At 31.7% G+C, this 20,611-nt stretch overlaps 1 protein-coding gene across 3 annotated transcripts in view; it reads right to left on the reverse strand.

Moving 5' to 3' along the window:
• LOC136026390 (hypoxanthine-guanine phosphoribosyltransferase-like) overlaps nucleotides 1-20,611 on the reverse strand; it is a 66,152-nt gene that overhangs the window by 8,674 nt on the left and 36,867 nt on the right. For all 3 annotated transcript variants that reach the window (XM_065702955.1, XM_065702964.1, XM_065702948.1), the window contains exons 3-5: nucleotides 15,875-15,981; nucleotides 7,666-7,852; nucleotides 4,006-4,216 (exon numbers count right to left, since the gene is read on the reverse strand). In XM_065702955.1, coding sequence (XP_065559027.1) covers nucleotides 4,006-4,216; nucleotides 7,666-7,852; nucleotides 15,875-15,981 — 505 coding nt within the window. The remainder of the gene's footprint in view (nucleotides 1-4,005; nucleotides 4,217-7,665; nucleotides 7,853-15,874; nucleotides 15,982-20,611) is intronic.

Raw genomic sequence — 20,611 nt, forward strand, 5'->3', positions numbered from 1 at the left:
TTTTTTTAACTGAAAGTAAGGAGCGACATCAAAACTTAAAACGAACAGAAATTACTCCGTATATGAAATGGGTTGTCCCCTCCTCAACGCCTCGCTCTTTACACTAAAGATTCTAATTGTTTTAAAAATTAGAATTGTGGCAAAGAGTAAAATTATCGATGATCCCTGGGAAAAAAAATAATAAAAATAACCACGCACCCGTGATCTGTCTTATGGCAAAAAATATGAAATTCCACATTTTTGTAGATAGGACCTTAAAATTTTTGATATAGGGTTCTCTGATACGCTGAATGCGATGGTGTGATTTTTGTTAAGTTCTATGACTTTTAGGGGGTGTTTCCCCCTATTTTCCAAAATAAGGCAAATTTTCTCAGGCTCGTAACTTTTGATGACACAGACTAAATTTGATGAAACTTACATATTTAAAAACAGCATAAAAATTCGATTCTTTTCATGCATCTTTTGGCATCAAAATTTCGTTTTTAGAGTTTCGTTTACTATTGAGCCGGGTGGCTCCTTACCACAGTTCGTTACCACGAACCGTTTGAGATAAATAAAATGAAAGTGAAAAAATTTCTAACATTTTGAGCAGAAACTTGGATCAAAATATTTGTAAAAAATTATTTTTTAAGTCCTTCTGTCAGGTCTATCCCTCCTTTTCCAAAGAAATTTTAAACTTTTTTTGTGCATTCCAATAAAACTGAAAAGCCGATGGTTTCCAAAACTAGCAAATCATAGGAACAACCTTCAATTTTTAAGCTGTTCTCAATCTTCATAGGGTTGTCCTTTCTGTTCAAAAGATAATCGCAGCACAATTTTCTAAATATATGCCCAGGGATGAGGGTTAGGTATTAAAACTTAAATTCGGCATACTGTTTCTACATTTTCCCAATTACCATAATGAATTCTATTTATTAACGATAAGTACACATCACAATTCTACAATAGCTGTTCAGGATGCAGAAAGTTAGGCATGATTGGGCCAAAAATGAAACTTATCTCAGTATTTCCCCCCCCCCTCTAACGAAAGTAGATATTTTTACTATGCAAATATATTTTGTATATTATGTGACATTTGTTTCCTAAGCCAATTCTCAAAATCCTCTTTCACAATTTTATTCCGTTGAGGGATTCTAATTGCCCAGTTATTTGAATGTTTAATATGATCATAAATCTTAAACAGAAAACAGGTCATTCAGCATCTAAACAATTACTGGAAGCTGACAATCTTTATACTCTTTCCTTCGCATCCTTCTCTTTTCTTTGGATTCATGGTTGTCTTCCCAGTTCCCTCCTTATCTATTCCTTATCTTTCCCAGTTCCTTATTTATTCCCAGTTCCTTCCCTAATTATTCCATTCTTTGTATCTAGTCGGCCTAATTATCAGTTCCGTCACTCAAATTCTTCATACCCCAACAGTAAGATCTGATTTAAATCTCTTAATCACGGGTCATATTATATATACACTACTAATACTACTAACCACTCTCCGGAGCACCAAGCCGCCTAAGGCCAACACAGCTACGCACGCTCCTCCTCCCTTCCAATCTATTCAAAGCCTCCCTCTTTACACCCTCCGGAGACGGCCACTCGTTAGCCATCTTCTAAGCACCATACTGATTTGATTAAAAGGAAGGTGTGCAGAAGCCTCGGTTTTCAAAAAAGCTTAAGATATTCTAAGAAAGCTAAGAAATATTAAACATATTTTTCCTCGGCCAATTCTGAGAATCCTTTTCACAGGTTAAAACAGTCGTATATTTCTTATTGCCTAGTTATATCAATGCTAACTTTTTCTTTTTTCTTTAAACCACTTTTGAAACTTAAATTTACATTACATTAAAACCGTTAGTTTAAAAACATTTTATGACCCGGATCTCTATGCGAACGCGAGAACTTCTGTAAAAATGCCTTACACTTAATATAATTGATAAGTGTCCGCAACACCAAGCCAATGCCTAATCTAGACAATGATGCCGATCTAGACAACGCCTAATATAGACAATACCTAATCTAGACAATGATGCCGATTTAGTCAATGCCTAATCTAGACAATGCCGATTTAGACAATGCCTAATCTAGACAATGATAGTGATGCCGATACATCGAGTACGGTTTCTTCTGAGTACTTCTATAACTCGATTGATTTTCGGATTGGCACAAAAAAAAATACATTTTTTTCGTTTTTTTTTTATGTCTGAAGCCTACAGGCGGGCAAGTACATCTGATTTTTGAGATGGCAAGCCGTGAGTAGGTTTCATTGAAAAGTGACGAGTTTTTTTACACAGTTAAGTAAGTGTACCTTTTTTCTCCGTATGGCGGGAGATCAAGTTGGAACTTCCAGGAAAATTTTATTGAGGGGTGGGGGAAGGGGGCAAGTTAACTTGAAAATTTGCTTTGGGGAGGGAGTCTAATTAATTTTACTCCACTCCTCACTTATGAGTATAAGTTATTTTCCTATGCCTATTGTCTGACATGTTCTTTGGCTGCTTAAAATATATTCAGGCTTGAACTACATTATAAGCGCATGAGGATTACAAAAAAAACTTCGTTTTATATTCTTCAAGTTATTTAGCCTCAAACACATTCTATTTTACTACATTTTTTTTTTTTTTTTTTTTTTTTTTTTTTTTTTTTTTTTTTTTTTTTTTTTTACTTCAATTTCGTATATTTTAAAACCACTTGACAATAGACAGACTTTCCGTTCGGATAATCAAAACAAAACTGTATATTATTTGAATTTTTTTAAATGTCAATAAGGGTATATATTTTTTTAATTTTTCCAAGTTTTTCACTCAATTTAGGAATACAGGGTAGAACAGTAAAAATCTCCTTACCACTAAGAAAATTCTCAAAAATTCACGTAGTCCCAGAACTCAACTATCTTAAGAAAATTTTGCTTTGCATGGATATCATATAACGTTACTTGAATCCATTATAAAAAAAAAGGCAGAAAAAAATGCATCAACTCCACAACCCCCAACAGATAGCATTCCTTTGGTGGTTGATAGAAAATTTTCACTGTTCTGCCTTGTGCTCCTAAACTGAATGAAAAAATCGGAAGAATTTTAAGAAAAACACAGCCTTAATGTCATTTTTAAAGATTCAACTAAAATACAGAGCTTTTTCAACTGCGGCAAGAATAAAACCAGCCCCATTCTAGGTAGTGGTGTTTAAATAATGCCCTGCTCTTGCGGCTGTTTCAATATTGTGAGGACCCATCAACAATTGGGGGAGAGGTTATCGGAAAAATGGTCTTCAATCAACAATACCATGGAGCTACGCCAAAGGCCTGAAACTTTTGTTCCACCTTATGTCGACACATGTATGAAAACCCACACAATTTCATTTTGTTTGATAACACCTCCCTTATTGCCCCATTAAAGGCCTCATGTGAGTTTTCAGGGAGGGAGTTGAAATCAAAAAGCATATCCACTGAAAGGTCATCCTTAATAGAGATAATATCGAATTTATTATGTCCATCAAACCATGTTTCGCTACCTATGTCTGTTAATACCGTGCCTGGTAACCGATTAGCCTTAGAAGAGCTTTACGTAAAATGACAATATAAAATACCATTAACTATCGTATTTTTTATACAGTTACCCTTTTACCGTTACGTAGAATGAGTTTAGTTCTATTTTTTGTCTTGTTTTTTTTTGCACTGAAGATGATCAAGCAGAGGTCTCGACCAAAATATCTGCAAATTTTTCTGCAAATTATCTTTTTCTGCAAAATATCTGCAAATTTTTCTGCAAATTATCTTTTTCTACAGAATATCTGCAAATTTTTCTGCAAATTATCTTTTTCTGCAAAATATCTACAAATTATCTTCTTCTGCCAAATATCTACAAATTTTTCTTCTATAATTCAACTGGCTGTTTTATCCTCATTTTTTGTTCTTTACGAATCTTTTTCCTCGTTTTTGTAATGCGTAGCCAGTGTGGCCTCAGAAATAGCAAGAAAAAGGCAAAATGGTACACAAAAACAGGTTAAATGTAACCTTACAATCTGGTTTATAGCCGGTTAATGAAGTGCCTCTCTTTAACAATAACGAAGCCACTCGAACTTGCTTAGGATTGTACGAGGTCAACGTATTTAAAAGCTTTTTCATCGTTCTTCCTGTATCGATAATATCTTCAATAACAAGCACGTTTTTGTCTTTAACATCTAGACTAGCACCATCTATGATTTCAACAGTGCCACTTGACTTCTCGTTCTGAAAAAATAATGTCATTAAACGTCAAATGTGATTAAATAATGTCATAAAAGTTAGTTGAGTGTACATACTTCGTTGGCATGAATTGGTCTTTTATTGGTAAACAATTGATTTTTTCGGAAACAACTTGTACTACTACAAGTTAACAAACGAAAATTTTTCACATGCTGACCAATAGTCTGCGTAGCCCTGGTACCGATCTCCTGATTCTCTCTCTTTTGGCTTTGATTGCAATGCGTTGTTAGGGGGGAAATCACCCAAAGCTTCTCGTGATTTTCAAACAGAAAGTCTATACAGTTGGTTTTATTCCGGTTGCAACACATGGGATACAGTGGTTGCTTTTGCCTGGTTCTTTTTAAGTTAATATTAATATAGATGTCTCTTTAGTCAATAGTAGAGAGAGTAAGGTGTACCCCAAGCGCATAGATACCCAAATACTGTAACATCGTATCAGAACAAGGGGGAAGGGGCTTCACAAAAGCGCATAGAGACATACGGGGAATATTGCAACATTACATAGGGGCTTAACGCACCATTGAATTGTGTTTTTTCCAGGACGACTTACTGAAAAACCTGACAACAAACCATGATCATAAATAGAACTTAAGATTTTCTTAATTGTAGCCCAAGGCGAATTTTTATTGCTTATTTCTGGATTATTCCATTCTTCACATCTAATTAGCGGGAAAACTTTGGCTACGCTGTCAAAATTTTAGATATGGCACTCGACTGTTTATTCTGACTTAAGACTTTTTGGACACAACACCGTCACTTTTATCAATAAAATTAACAACATATAAAACTTTACACGATCCTACAGGAGACAGATTATACGTAACCATATTAAGTTTCTTTAGGTTTTAATTACATCAAAACATCCACTTTTAGAATTTCCAAAGAAATAATGATTTCTTTAGCTATATGGCCTTTCCGAAATAACTTTCTTAATAAAAATGAATTAAATAAACTAGCATATACAACGGTCTGCCTTTACAAAGCCAAACACGCACATACTAAAATTTTTTTCCCTCCTCCCCTTGGGCTATTATTTCAAGTTTGAGATTGCTCAGAAAAGTATCAACGCGCTATGATTTAAAACTTTTAATGCTAGACCATGGTAGGGGGCTGTGTGCGTTATTATAGGAATTTAGTAGTCTTAAGATTAAAATGGCTTTTAAAATACTTCTTTGTCGGAAAGCTTGTCGGATGGGACTAAATAAGATTGGAACACACCAAGAATGTCAGAAAATGACTATTAATCTTGGAATAGCCTAAAAGATGAAAGAGGAACATCGGACAGGACTAAATACGGGTGAAACAAAAAAAAAACGCTAGAAAAGGGCTTTCGCTCTTCAAATTGCTTAAAACATGCCACAGGTACTTTAGATTGTACTAAACAAAGGCAGAAACACTAAAAGCGCAAGAAAGGTACATTTCTTCTTGGATTAGGCTAAAAGATGTTAGGAACTTATAAAAGAGGCATGAAAAAAGACTAGGGAAGCTTGGAGGTAAGTCAGATAAGACTAGATAAGAGTCAAAGTCACTAAAAACACCGGGTTAAAAAATTTTGCTCTTGGAATAGGCTAGGGGGTGTTAGAGGAACTTAAAAGTTCAGAAATTCCAACAAGAGGCTTCAAAAAAGGCTAGAACAAGTCTCAAGCCTGGGACTGGAAGGGAAAGAAAACAAGGAATAGAAGTAGAATGGGTGAAAAGAGGGTTTATGAGACAAAGAAGCTTGGAAAAAGGCTAGAACAAGTCTTAAGCCAAGGGAACGAAATCGCATGAGTGAAAAGGGAGTTTATAAGACGAAGAGGCTTAGAAAAAGACTAAAATAAGGGGAAGTACCTAGTAATATTAGGAAAACATTAATTGAAGCCTTCTACTAAGCGAATTACTAAGCATGATGATACTTATTAGAATAAGAGACGCTTTAGATAATGCTTTTGAAGGACTGGGTGGCTTTACAAGTGAGAAAGAATTCGCCAGTCAAATTTTTAACTTAAGATTAATAATTCAGAAGTGCCTAAGTTATGACACCTCTTTAATTCTTACTTTTCTAGATTAGGAGCAGGCATTTAACTCGTTTATAGAAAAAATTCATTGAAGGTCCTATCCTTGTGACTTATATACTATATAAGTCCATTAAAGTGATTTTACAATAATAACAATGCTGTGGTTAAGGTAGGAAGAGAGGTATGTAATTCCAAAATCAGGAGCCAAGTACAGCTAGATTCTTACCCTCTCTTACATGGATTATTTTGACAGACTTGCACTCAGGAAAAATAGGAAAGAGTTCAGGAATGGTATTAAATAGGAAAGTAAAACCCTATTGGACTTCGGATTATGCAGATCATATGAGGGTCTTGGACAAAAAAAAATACAAAGAACTTTGGAGGTTTCGTGGGTTCTGCCAGAATGTGTTTGAAAATTCATGTTAAGAGGACTAAGTCGCAAAAGAATGGGGATGAAAGGGTGATACTAGGTAACGAGAAGTCAATTAATCAATATTTAGGATGAATTTTCTCAGTTTCACACTCTTCGAACTAAGATTAGAATATCAAAGCCCATAGTAATGACAACAAGTCTAGATTTGAAATATGGGAACTTTTTGTCTGACTGACCCTATGTCAAACAAATAAGCTGTAAAAATGTGGTTCTCTCCCACTATTTATATCTAAAATAAAATAAAGTCTGAGATGGCTAGGTCACGTTCTACGCATGGTAGATTGCCAAAGATTCTGTGTTTTGGCCATATATCTGGGGCAAAACAGAAAGCAGGTCCCCCCCCCAGCAGGTTGGGAAGATGTAAAAAAAATTATTGAAAAGAACTTGGAAATTAACAGGAGGATGCAATGAGCGAAATTTTAAATAGATTGAGGAGCGTGTGCAGTTGGTGCTGAAATGAGCTGTTCCTAGTACTAGCATTAATTCAGGCTAAAAATTTAAAAGAGACAGGCCTGTGTCAAACAAATACAGAAGTTCCCACGCTGTAGCTAATTTTTAAATCTTATTTTCCAAAACAAGTTAATTTTCAAGAAATAAGTTACTAGTCTTAGATATTTTAGTCACTATTTTTATTTCTGTTAAACCATTCTACATCGTTACATTTCTATTAATGCTTCTTGATATTTTATTTTTTGTGTTTTGATATTTTCACCAAAGCATAATATATGAGCTACCTTTTTTTACAAACGTCAAAACCACTTTTTTCTAAAAATTTTGGTCTTTTAGGGGTGCCACCGATAGCTTAAACAGAGTGAGAAGGCGTCTGAGCATAAGGAAGTATGGAGGATGGCACATGGATACCCTTGGTGCCTGTGATGGCAAAGGAGAAAGTGTGGTATAAAATAAACTATTAGTATGTTTTGACCCTCTTTTCTCTGAGACGGGGTTAATACCATCCCAAAACATTCCAAAACAAAAAGAAAGGATGTCAAGTGTGGACATACCACATAGCTTTTGATCCGAACAAATTCCAATTTGACAGGAGCAGACCCTTTAGCTTGAAGCCTATTAACAACATTGATTTTGTCAAGCAGATCTGAACAAAACTTGTAGCCTCCTTTTAAAATGCATACGGCTGTAATCGGTTCGCCAAAGGAGTCTAAAACAATATCTTTGGCTATCTTTTCGATCCTGAAAAAAAATAAAAGATAAATGTTATTAAAAAAAATCTCCAAATTTCAAATAGTAATGTTAAGAATGGTTCTTACTTCGCTACGCTGATCAAAGGTTTATGTTGCTGAGCTTTTTGAAATAGCCAGCTTTATGACCAGCAAAAAAAAACCATTATGAACCAATCATAAAAAAGAACTTTTACCAACAAAGTGTCACTACAAAAAATAAACAAGATCCTAGAAAAGTTAGCCTTTTTGAACAGCTAAATTTTATTGTTTTCAGGTTTCAAACAAGAAGCAAGATGTTCACCATATTTGCTATACCAAGTGTCTTTAAGTTGGGCACATGATTCCACTTATGTATAAGATTCCAATTCTGCTTGATTCCACATTTGTTTCGATACCCAAACCAGAACTTTTCAGAAGCTCACAATCTTTCTAATTGTACATATATATAGGCTACTTACGTGTTATTGTGATCACACCAAAGAAGTTAGGTTAATCCTAATGAAATATACTAAACCATTATGCAAATATAAAACTTTAGCAGCAATATTATTGAAACCACAACAGAGAATTACGGAAAGCAGGCCGCCCAGAACGCATCATATTAAATACCTAGACTAATCACCTATGTATATTAAATATTTAATTAAAATATTTCTGTATAGTAGTTTATCTCACTCATGCTAAGCTGATTATCTCCAAGTGGACACAAAAAACCGGTTGCACTAAAGATCAAGAACAAAGTGTGGTCGCTATAACACATAAGTACCATATATATATATATATATATATATATATATATATATATATATATATATATATATATATATATATATATATATATATATATATATATATATATATATATATATATATATATATACTAGCTGTTGGGGTATATATATATATATATATATACCCCAATATATATATATATATATACTGTGTTGGGGTGGCGCTTCGCGCCACCCCAACACCTAGTTGGTGGGGGCGCTTCGCGCCCCCCCCAAGCCCCCCCGCGCGCGTAAGTCGTTACGCGCCATATTAGTTACGCGCCATTGTAGTTGTGTCCCTATGTCCCACCTGTGAATATAGATAGATATATATATATATATATATATATATATATATATATATATATATATATATATATATATATATATATATATATATATATATATATATATATATGTTTTTAACTACGTAAAACTTGCGAATATACAACATTCTTTGCTGTCCCATTGTCTGTACATATAAATAGATTTTCAGGTTTACCGACTCTTGAACATGCAACATATAATGGTCCATGGGAAAACAATCCGTATTCAGATCTATACCTCATGATTCTAATGATTGCCCTTGAGCTTTGTTGATGGTGATTGCTAATCGACCATTCCCTGAGTCGCCATCGTCATTTATATATCCCCCTGTGCACCCCGGCGTCCCCTTTGTAGTTATGTCCCTGTGTCCCGGTCGTCATTTATATTCCCTGTGTCCCGGTCGTCATTTGTGTCCCGGTGTTCCAGTCTGTGATTTCTCTTTGAGTGTCCCAGGCGTCATTTATATTCCTTGTGTCCCGGTGTCCCGGTCGTCATTTATATCCCCCTGTGCCCCCCGGCGTCCCCATTGTAGTTGTGTCCCTGTGTCCCGGTCGTCATTTATATTCCCTGTGTCCCGGTCGTCATTTGTATCCCGGTGTCCCGGTCTGTATATACATTCGTTTTTTAGTTTTGTTTTTCTCCTTTATTTTTTTCCTTTTTTCTTTTTTAGTTTATTTAGATTTTTAGATTTTTTAGTTTTTTTATTAGTTTTTAGTTTTTTTGTAGTTTTTACCATTTTTTTAGTTTTTTTAGTTTTTTAGTTTTTTACTTATGTCCTGGTCGTCATTATATATATTTATTCATATTTTTTTAGTTTTCTTTTTCTCTTTTATTTTTCAGTTTTTTCCTTTTTTTTAGTTTTTTTTCTTTTTTAGTTTTTAGTTTTTTTTAGTTTTTTACCTTTTTTTAGTTTTTTTGAGTTTTTTTAGTTTTTTAGCTTTTTTATTTTTTTATTAGTTTTTATTTTTTTTGTAGTTTTTGCCTTTTTTTATTTTTTTCAGTTTTTTTTTAGTTATTAGATTTTTACCTTTTTTTAGTTTTTTTTAGTTTTTCAGCTTTTTTAGTTTTTTTTTCTTTTTAGTTTTTTTTTGTAGTTTTTACCTTTTTTAGTTTTTTTCTTCTTTTGTATTAGTGTGAAATAATTCAGACGTCATATGCGGACAAACATGACGTCACCTGATCCACAGATCCACACACAGACAACTTATTTTTATATATATAGATATATATTTAACTACGTAAAACTTGCGAATATACAACATTCTTCGCTGTCCTATTGTCTGTCCATATAAATAGATTGTCAGGTTTACCAACTCTTGAACATGCAACATAATAATTGTCCATGGGAAAACAATTCGTATTCATATCTATACCGCATTTTTCTAACGATTGCCCTTGAGCTTTGTTGATGGTGATTGCTAATCGAACATTCCCTGTGTCCCCGTCGTCATCTATATATCCCCCTGTGCCCCCGGCGTCCCCGTTGGAGTTGTATCCCTGCGTCCAGGTCGTCATTTATATTCCCTGTGTCCCGGTCGTCATTTGTGTCCCGGTATCCCAGTCTGTAATTTCTCTTAGAGTGTCCTGGTCGTCATTTATATAGATATATAGATACAGTTTCATTTCAGTTTTTTTTCTTTTATAGTTTTTTTTTTCTTATTTTTTTCTTTTTTAGTTTTTCTTTTTTAAGTTTCTTCTTTTTATTGATAATAAACCTCAAAATTTTGGGTATCTGTTTTAAGATTTTCGAATTACCTTAATCTTTTGTCAAAATATATTGAAACATTTGTGGAATTCCCAGTTTTTTTAGTTTTTTCTTTTTTTTAGCTGTTTAGGTTTTTTTTAGTTTTTTTTTCTTTTTAGTTTTTTACCTTTTTATTTTTTTTACATTTTTCCTTTTTAAGTTTTTTTCTTTTTTTAATTTTTTATTTAGTTTTTTTTTAGTTTTTTCTTTTTAGTTTTGTTTTTAGTTTTTTACCATTTTTGTTTTTTCGAATTACTTTAACCTATTGTCAAAATATTTCGAAATATTTATGCAATTTCCAGTTTTTACATTCTAGTTTGTTTTCTTTTATATATATAGAAGATATAATCTGGCGTAATGGACAGACAACTTATTTTTATATATATTGTCAAAATATATTGAAATATTTGTGCAATTCCCAGTTTGTTTAGTTTTTTCTTTTTTTTTAGTTTTTTTAGCTTTTTCAGTTTTTTTTAGTTTTTTATCCTTTTTATTTTTTTATGTTTTTTCTTTTTGGGTTTTTTCTTTTTTTTTATTTTTTCAATTTTTAATTTTTTTTTTTAGTTTTTTTTTAGTTTTTTACCATTTTTCTTTTTTCGAATTACTTTAATCTAGTTTTTACCTTTTTTAGTTTTTTTTAGTTTTTTAGATGAAAATTTTTTTTAGTTTTTTCCTTTTTTTCTTTTTAGTTTTTTATTGGTTTTTACCTTTATTTTAGCTTATTTTTCAGTTTTTTCCTTTTTTTTATTTTTTTTTAATTTTTAGTTTTTTTAGTTTTTTACCTTTTTTTAGTTTTTTTAGTTTTTTAGCTTTTTTATTTTTTTTATTAGTTTTTAGTTTTTTTTTGTAGTTTTTTCCTTTTTTTAGTTTTTTTAGTTTTTTCCTTTTTTTTAGTTTTTTTAGTTTTTTACCTTTTTTTAGTTTTTTTAGTTTTTTTAGTTTTTTAGCTTTTTTATTTTTTTTATTAGTTTTTAGTTTTTTTTGTAGTTTTTTCCTTTTTTTTAGTTTTTTTAGTTTTTTCCTTTTTTTTAGTTTTTTTTTATTTTTTATTTTTTTTAGTTTTTTACCTTTTTTTAGTTTTTTTAGTTTTTTTAGTTTTTTAGCTTTTTTACTTTTTTTTATTAGTTTTTAGTTTTTTTTTGTAGTTTTTGCCTTTTTTTAGTTTTTTCAGTTTTTTTTTAGTTTTTTATTGGTTTTTACCTTTATTTTAGCTTATTTTTCAGTTTTTTCCTTTTTTTTTAGTTTTTTTTTAGTTTTTTCTTTTTAGTTTTGTTTTTAGTTTTTTACCATTTTTGTTTTTTCGAATTACTTTAACCTATTGTCAAAATATTTCGAAATATTTATGCAATTTCCAGTTTTTACATTCTAGTTTGTTTTCTTTTATATATATAGAAGATATAATCTGGCGTAATGGACAGACAACTTATTTTTATATATATTGTCAAAATATATTGAAATATTTGTGCAATTCCCAGTTTGTTTAGTTTTTTCTTTTTTTTAGTTTTTTAGCTTTTTTAGTTTTTTTTAGTTTTTTATCCTTTTTATTTTTTTATGTTTTTTCTTTTTGGGTTTTTTCTTTTTTTTATTTTTTCAATTTTTAATTTTTTTTTTTAGTTTTTTTTTAGTTTTTTACCATTTTTCTTTTTTCGAATTACTTTAATCTAGTTTTTACCTTTTTTATTTTTTTTTAGTTTTTTAGATGAAAATTTTTTTTAGTTTTTTCCTTTTTTTCTTTTTAGTTTTTTATTGGTTTTTACCTTTATTTTAGCTTATTTTTCAGTTTTTTCCTTTTTTTTATTTTTTTTTAGTTTTTAGTTTTTTTAGTTTTTTACCTTTTTTTAGTTTTTTTAGTTTTTTAGCTTTTTTATTTTTTTTATTAGTTTTTAGTTTTTTTTGTAGTTTTTTCCTTTTTTTAGTTTTTTTAGTTTTTTCCTTTTTTTTAGTTTTTTTAGTTTTTTACCTTTTTTTAGTTTTTTTAGTTTTTTTAGTTTTTTAGCTTTTTTATTTTTTTTATTAGTTTTTAGTTTTTTTTTGTAGTTTTTTCCTTTTTTTTAGTTTTTTTAGTTTTTTCCTTTTTTTTAGTTTTTTTTTATTTTTTATTTTTTTTAGTTTTTTACCTTTTTTTAGTTTTTTTAGTTTTTTTAGTTTTTTAGCTTTTTTACTTTTTTTTATTAGTTTTTAGTTTTTTTTGTAGTTTTTGCCTTTTTTTAGTTTTTTCAGTTTTTTTTTAGTTTTTTATTGGTTTTTACCTTTATTTTAGCTTATTTTTCAGTTTTTTCCTTTTTTTTTAGTTTTTTTTTAGTTTTTAGTTTTTTTAGTTTTTTACCTTTTTTTTAGTTTTTTTAGTTTTTTTAGTTTTTTAGCTTTTTTATTTTTTTATTAGTTTTTAGTTTTTTTTGTAGTTTTTTTAGTTTTTTAGCTTTTTTATTAGTTTTTAGTTTTTTTTGTAGTTTTTGCCTTTTTTTAGTTTTTTAGCTTTTTTATTTTTTTTATTAGTTTTTAGTTTTTTTTTGTAGTTTTTGCCTTTTTTTAGTTTTTTCAGTTTTGACGTCACCTGATCCAGTTTTTTCAGGTGACGTCACCTGATCCATCCACAGATCCACAGACAACTTATTTTTATATATATAGATATATATATATATATATATATATATATATATATATATATATATATATATATATATATATATATATATATATATATATATATATATATATATGTGTCTGGGTGTGTGTGTGTGTGTGTGTGTGTGTGCGTATATATATAAAAGTAAAACAGTTCTAAAACTAATTACACATAGTTTATTGCTCTTATTTTTTTCAATGCAACAGCGGAAGCAAATCTCTTTGACATTTTCGGTTCCGGTTCATTAGATTTATCTGACATATTACGTGGACAGAGGTCATAGCTCTTAGGTGAGGTGATATTTACTTTATTTGACCTCAGTAAATTATCATAAATTGAATTCAATCCGAATTCACCGGTATCTCTGTTTATGGAATTATTCTTGAATTTTATTTTTTAAATTTCGATTATTTCCCTGAAAATTTGCTTTAAAACTTGGTCCCTAGAAGTCCCTAGTTAATTAGGTATAAATTTTGTTTGTTTTTATTGATGTCTTTTAGTTTGACTGCTGATGATGAACACTGCATATGTGTTCGAAATATCCAGTTAAAAAAGTTTTATATCTGTTGACTGTCAATTAAAAGGTTTCATCCCTATTTTGAACTGTTTTACTTTCGTCATGGAAAGGCAGTGTAGTCTTCGAAGTTATCTAAATATATATAAATATATATATATATATATATATATATATATATATATATATATATATATATATATATATATATATATATATATATATATATATATATATATATATATATATATACAAACTTACATTAAAATACAAACTTTGAAGGTTTTAGCTGCAACATTGGACCACCTTTTTGTTTTTACCAAATTTTCTAGCTCAAATACGCATTTTTGAAAAAAAAAACAGCTTTCAAAACTTTCAATACATAGGCACAAAATTAACCCTAAAAATCAAGGTCAGTTAAACCATTTTTTCCCCTTTTGGCTTGTGAAGGAGTCAAAATATTTATAACTTATATGGTAAAAACTTTAAGCTGCTTTTTATTATGAGTTCAATTTGATTCCACCATTCCAGTAATTGTGGAGCTCTATTTCCTGTCTAAATAATTAACATATCTATAGATACAGTTTATTATTGAAAGTGAAAAGTAATCATTAAAACATAATTGCATTCTGTGACACTTAGTTTTAGTCCCGTACGAGCTCTCGTGTTACTAAAACTATCCTATAAAATACATATTAACTTGCCATTCTTACCAACTTTTTTCTTGATAAAAAAAGGCTACAAGACTACAAATTCGCTAGTATAAAATGTCTATCTGTGTAATAGCTGTTTTTTTGGGGGGGGGGGCTCAAAAGCTCCAAAGAAGCAAGCAAAAGTCCCCTATTGACCAAAATAGAGCAAAAATCTAGATTCTCCCTCCTCCCCAACCAGATTTTCGGATGCGCATAGTCTTGATTTAATAATGACAAAAAAACAAAGTTTCTTCAAATTAAAAAGTTCAACTTTTTTAATGCGCTCGGACAACTAGAGATGTCAAACGCCAAGGACAGAAAATATGAAAAATACCCTCGTTCAGCGTGGCATATCCATCTTGAGCTCTCTTTCTGGGGGAGTGGTAAATGTAGGGAGAATCTTTTCTCCTCTTGCCCCAGAGAGCTATAGTTTACTTTGCCCCAGAGAGCTATACAAAGGGCAATTCTGCCCTTTGGGCAGAATTGCCCTTTTGGGGGAATGTTTTTTTTGCTTCGAAATTCTCAAAAGGAAGTGAAAGTCTCCTTCTCCCTCAAGTAGAGCAAGATAGTCGATCCCTTCTTCTCAAACCAGATGTCTGGGTGTGCATATGCTTAACTTACCAGGAATAACGCCACTATTACCACTATATTAACGCCACTATATTAACTTACCAGGAATTAACTTAATACCACCAGGAATAGCAAATTTTCTCCAAATTAAAAACTTCCAACTTTTAAAACAGAACTTGATTTCCTTCTTAAGTAAATTAAAATGCCAACTTCAAACATTAGCGAGTTCTGGCAACTGGAAGAGTCAAACAAAATAGGACAGAAAACTTGAAAATAGCCTTGTTCAGCACTACCCATCCACCTTGAGCTTTCTTTTTGGGGGATTGATAGACGCAGGGAGAGTAGTTTTTTCCCTATTCCCAGTCGGGTGCAGTTTAATTGGTGCAATTTCCACTTAAATTTTTGCAATTATGTGTAGAAAAATAGTTCACAAAATGATTCGAGGCAACGGCTATCATAGCTGACAGATCAGTGTTTATTAGGGCGAATTAGGATTCCTTTTTATATCCCAAGTACATCCCTTAAGAGATTTATGTTCCTATTCAACGAATTATTGCTTAGTTTAAAACTGCAGCAGGGCTCAAACAGTCTGATGTATTTGGACATGCTTCAGAAAACGAGAAAATTTCACAACTGAAGATGTTAGTTATTGAGCAAAGTGTCATATTTCTGCAACTTAAACTTGGCAGGTGATTGGCAAGACATATAGAGACAGAAGATATATCAAAATGTTAAATAAAACAATTATATATTTCAAGAGACGAAATTGCTTTTAAAAGTTCCTTTTACCGGTCTTGAATGAGTCCATATGGTATGATAACTTTGTCTAAGTCGTTTTCATAATGATATGGCACACTTAATGATGCTGTATCATAGCCCTCGAAATCATCGGAGATCTGAAATGAATTATATAAATTTTAGATTGATAAACAAATTAAATTAAAAGAGCAAAGCATGGTAAAGATGAATTTCAATTCAAGTTAGGTTAAGGTAGTTTATGAATTGACCCAAGTGATGTAGATAACTTGGAAGACCACACTGCCTTTCCATGGCAAAAGTAAAACAGTTCAAAATAGGGATGAAACCTTTTTATTGAAGTGAATAGATATAAAATTATTTAACTGGATACTTCGAACACATATACATTGTTCATCATCAGCAGTAAAACTAAGACATGAATAAAAATAAACAAAAATTATACCTAATAAACTAATTACATATAGTTTATTGCTCTTATTTTTTTCAATGCAACAGCGGAGGCAAATCTCTTTGACCTTTTCGGTTCCGGTTCATTAGAATTATCTGAGATATTACGTGGACAGAGGTCAAAACTCTTAGGTGAGGTGATATTTACTTTATTTGACCTCAGTAAAGTATCATAAATTGAGTTCAATCTAAATTCACCCGTATCTCTTTTTATGGAATTATTCTTGAATAATTTTTTTTTAACTTCGATTATTTCCCTGAAAATTTACTTTAAACCTTGGTCCGTTGAAATCAAAGAAACATTTTCAAACAAAATAAAATGATTTGGAAAGTTAAAGATATGTTCCGAGAGGGCTGACGTGAAATCTTCAGGTTTGGTATTTTGCTTTAAAGACGATGAAATAAAATTATGATGTTTTAGCAATCTCATTTTTAAATTCTGGTTAGTACGTCCTACATAAGAGCTTCCACAAGTACATGGGATTTTATAAACCCCACTTTGTTGCTCTACGGAAGTCCGATCCTTTCCAGAATTTAAAAAACTAGCCAAAGTTTTACTGAACTGTTTTACTTTCATCTAAGTGATAGTCTAGCCAAAAACACTAGAGAAGAGCTCCCTGAGAGAGCAATCCTATAAAATAAATTCTTTGGTTCCTTCATAGAAATATTCAATAGATGTCTTTAATAGAGGGAGGGTTACAATATTAAAGCGGACCAAGTTTATTTTTAACGAATACACAAACATATCTGAAACTTAACATTAATCAATGCACTCAATATATTCCGAATTATATGGATTAATTTCAAATTCAGAGATTGTCCTAAGGTGTTTTGAAGTAAAAGCTTTTTGAAAATATATTCCAATTTTTCTTTCATAGCAAACATAAGTAAAATCTATCTTGCTTTGCTGTTTTTTTTTTTTTTTTTTGTTTTTTTTTTGTTTTTTTTTTTTTGTTTTGTTTTTTTGTTAGGTGACACAAGAATTTTATTATGCAGCCATTGGTAAGTTGACTATCCAACTGTATAAAATGACAAGAAAAATCAATAGCTATAAATTCAGACGTTTATTTTAATCACATAAATTTGGGAGCCTATATCCATAAATTTACCGTTTCTGGACATAATCCATTTCAATATATAATTGCTTAGGCTAAACTAAGGAAACAGAGAAGACATAAAGGGAAATGAGCATTTTTAATGTAAATGGCGCTACAAATTATCATAAGCAGTGCAATAGCGCTGCCTAAGTGGGACGATCTATTATTTATTTATTATTATTTTGGGAGGAGGGGGGTTAGACCAGGGTACTTCGTATTGAAGGAGTTGTCACAGAAACTTCGAAAAGGACTAATTCAATTGAATATTGAAAGGGTTAGTGCCCTTTTTGATAGTCAAGAGTGATTGGAGGACAACAAATCCTTTTTCCCCACCCACCATTTCCCTAAACACATTCAATAAAAATTTTGAAATAGCTATTTTGTTCAATGTAATTGAAAGGTCTAGAAATTGTGTCTTTGATAATGAAAACTCCCCCACAGAACTCAGAGCAAGGCTTGTAAGTTATGCCCTGGGGGTATGTAAGGTTAATACAGAAAGAGTGATTGTATAAAATTTGGACGTGGCTCATTGGATTAGTAATCAGAGTGATTGGAGGACAGCTACCCCCCCACACACACACACACACGCACGTCGAAATGTCCAATGATGCATCCAATTGACAGTGTGAGGTTTGTGACACTGTAATAAACAAACACACTGTGATAAAGGCTTGTGCTCATTTTTTTGGAAAAGATGCAGTCAAGCAGGCAACTAATGCCTGCAAAGTTGCACTAAAGGTTGACATACTTGAGAGGAGAAGAGGATCACATCCAGTGTCTTCGCTTTTATCAGATATTTTTGAGCTGCTATGCGGCCTTAAAGAAAAGGAAGATTTGCCGCTGTTTGCAATACTTGATCCATCGGACGAGCCTTCTTTTCCGACGGACGTCCTTACAATAATGGCCTCGCGCTTCGCCAAATACGTCAATATGCTTAAATTTATAGTCGAAAAACAGGAAACATGTTTGTAGAATTTAAGCCCAGTTATCTGGCCATTGACGCCATCTTGCCAGTCCTCCTCTGTTCCTGTGGTGCTTTCAAATATTTCTGACAATATTAATATAAAAAACCCTACGAATCAGCGTGATTTTGTGAAGAAGCTTGGCTGTGCTGACAAGGTGAAACATATTTTTAGTAGCCGAAATGCACTGGTAGTCCAAATGGTTGATGAAGATTCTGCAGTGGCAGAAGTGACTGCAATACCTAATAGTATGAAAATTCACGGTAAGATTATAAGAACCGAGCACGCAGGTATTATTAAAATGGACACTGATTTTGATGTTTATCATAATCTCCGTGCCTGTTGATAGTGTAATTTCTGCAACACGCTTTGGAAATTCAATAATTATGCAGCTGAAGTTTAAAACAAGTGATGACCTTGATCATGCATTGAAGTTTGGAGTGAAGGTCGATTGTTGTTTATTTCGTGTCACTCGACCGATCGAAAACTGCCAAAGTGTCAACTGCCAAAGATTCAGACATTTCGCTCGGGAGTGTTCAAACCCGACCAAGTGTAGTAGATGTGCGGGTGATCACAATAATAAGGATACTGTTTGCCACGCAGACATAAAATGCGCAACCAGTGAAAAAACCCACAGAGGTAACAGCTCGATTTGTGTAGAAATGAACAAATATTTTCCCACTCAAGGTCAAAGAAACAATGTTACAGCCCTAGATCGTTAAGAATTTGTTAATATTTTATCAGAATATAAATGATGCCATGAAAAAATAAAAATTATTGAAAATTCGTGTAACACTTATGAATTGGTGTGTCTTGCTGAGCACCTTTTAAGTGCAAATAATGTGTCATTGTTAAAGCGCTTGCCTAATTCTCAGTTTTTTCTCAGGCCAGAAAGAGGTAATACCCAAACTCTTGTTTGTAGTGATTTTTGTTCGTTTCAAGCTTGATTTGCATAGTCAATTGAAGTTTCACACGTTTTAATATTTATTTATGCATTTACATTAGTATCTATTGTATGTTTGTTTGCATTGATTGCTTATTTGACTCCTGTTCGTTTTGGATTTCATTTATACTTCAATAGCAAAATATTTTTTCTTCGTTTTAAATTTGATTTGCATATTCAATTCAAGTATTACTCGCTTTAAGATTTATTTATTCAATTATTTTATTACTTGTTTTATGTTTTTTGCTACGATTGTTTATTTAATTTCTGTTCGTTTTGGGAATTATTTATTCTTTAATAATAATTTCTGGTCGTTTTGAGTTTAAATTTTAACAGGTATTTGTATATGCTGATCTTAAGTTTAAAATGACCATTACTTTTCATTGAAAAACTTCCTTTTCAGAAAGTTTTTTTTTTTAATTAATTTTTGTTCGTTTTTGATTGCAAAATTTTATTGCTTCAATAAGAACCATATATGTCCCCAAGGCATAACTTACCACACCTCTCCCCGGGCCCTGGGAGTTTTGTCGACCCCAAAATTTTAATATATGATGTTTGAAATGTTTTTTAACAAAATGATCATCTAGAAATTTTTATCTTATGGGGTCGGGGAAAAAGGGGCGTGGGGAGCTAGTTGCCCTTGTGTCTCTTTTGACTTCTAAAAGGGAACTAGAATTTTCAATTTCCTATCAAATGAGCCCACTCTGAAGTTCATAAAGCATCCCTTCCATAAGAAGCATATATGCCCCCAGGGCAAAACTTACAACGCCTGCCCCCGGAACCCTGGCGGCTGTGTCAGCACAGGAGTTTTAATTATCTGACTTGAACTATTTTCAAACAAAACGTATATCTCAAATATTTTATCTGATGCATTTGGGAAAAAAGGGCGGGGGGGTACTAGCTATACTACGATCACTATTGACTCTTAAAATGTGAACTAGAACTTACAATTTCCAATCAAATGAGCCCTCTCTGAAGTTTACACGAGCATCCCTTCCATAAGAACCTTATATTTCCTCGAGGCATAACTTACAACGCCTGCCCCCAGGCCCTGGGGGTTTTGCCGACACAGGAATTTTTTTTATCTGACATTTGAACTATTTTTAAATTGATATATATGATCTTTGAACTATTTCTAACAAAATGGCTACCTCAAAATTTTTATCGGATGTATTTGGGGAAAAAAGGGCGCGAGGAGAGTAGCTGCCCTCCGATTACTTTTGACTCTTAAAAACTGAACTAGAACTTTCATTTTCCAATCAAATGATCCCTCTCTGAATTTTATACGAGTATCCCTTCCATAAGAACCATACATCCC

This window comes from Artemia franciscana, chromosome 1 (assembly GCF_032884065.1).
Source record: "Artemia franciscana chromosome 1, ASM3288406v1, whole genome shotgun sequence".
NCBI lineage: Eukaryota > Metazoa > Arthropoda > Branchiopoda > Anostraca > Artemiidae > Artemia > Artemia franciscana.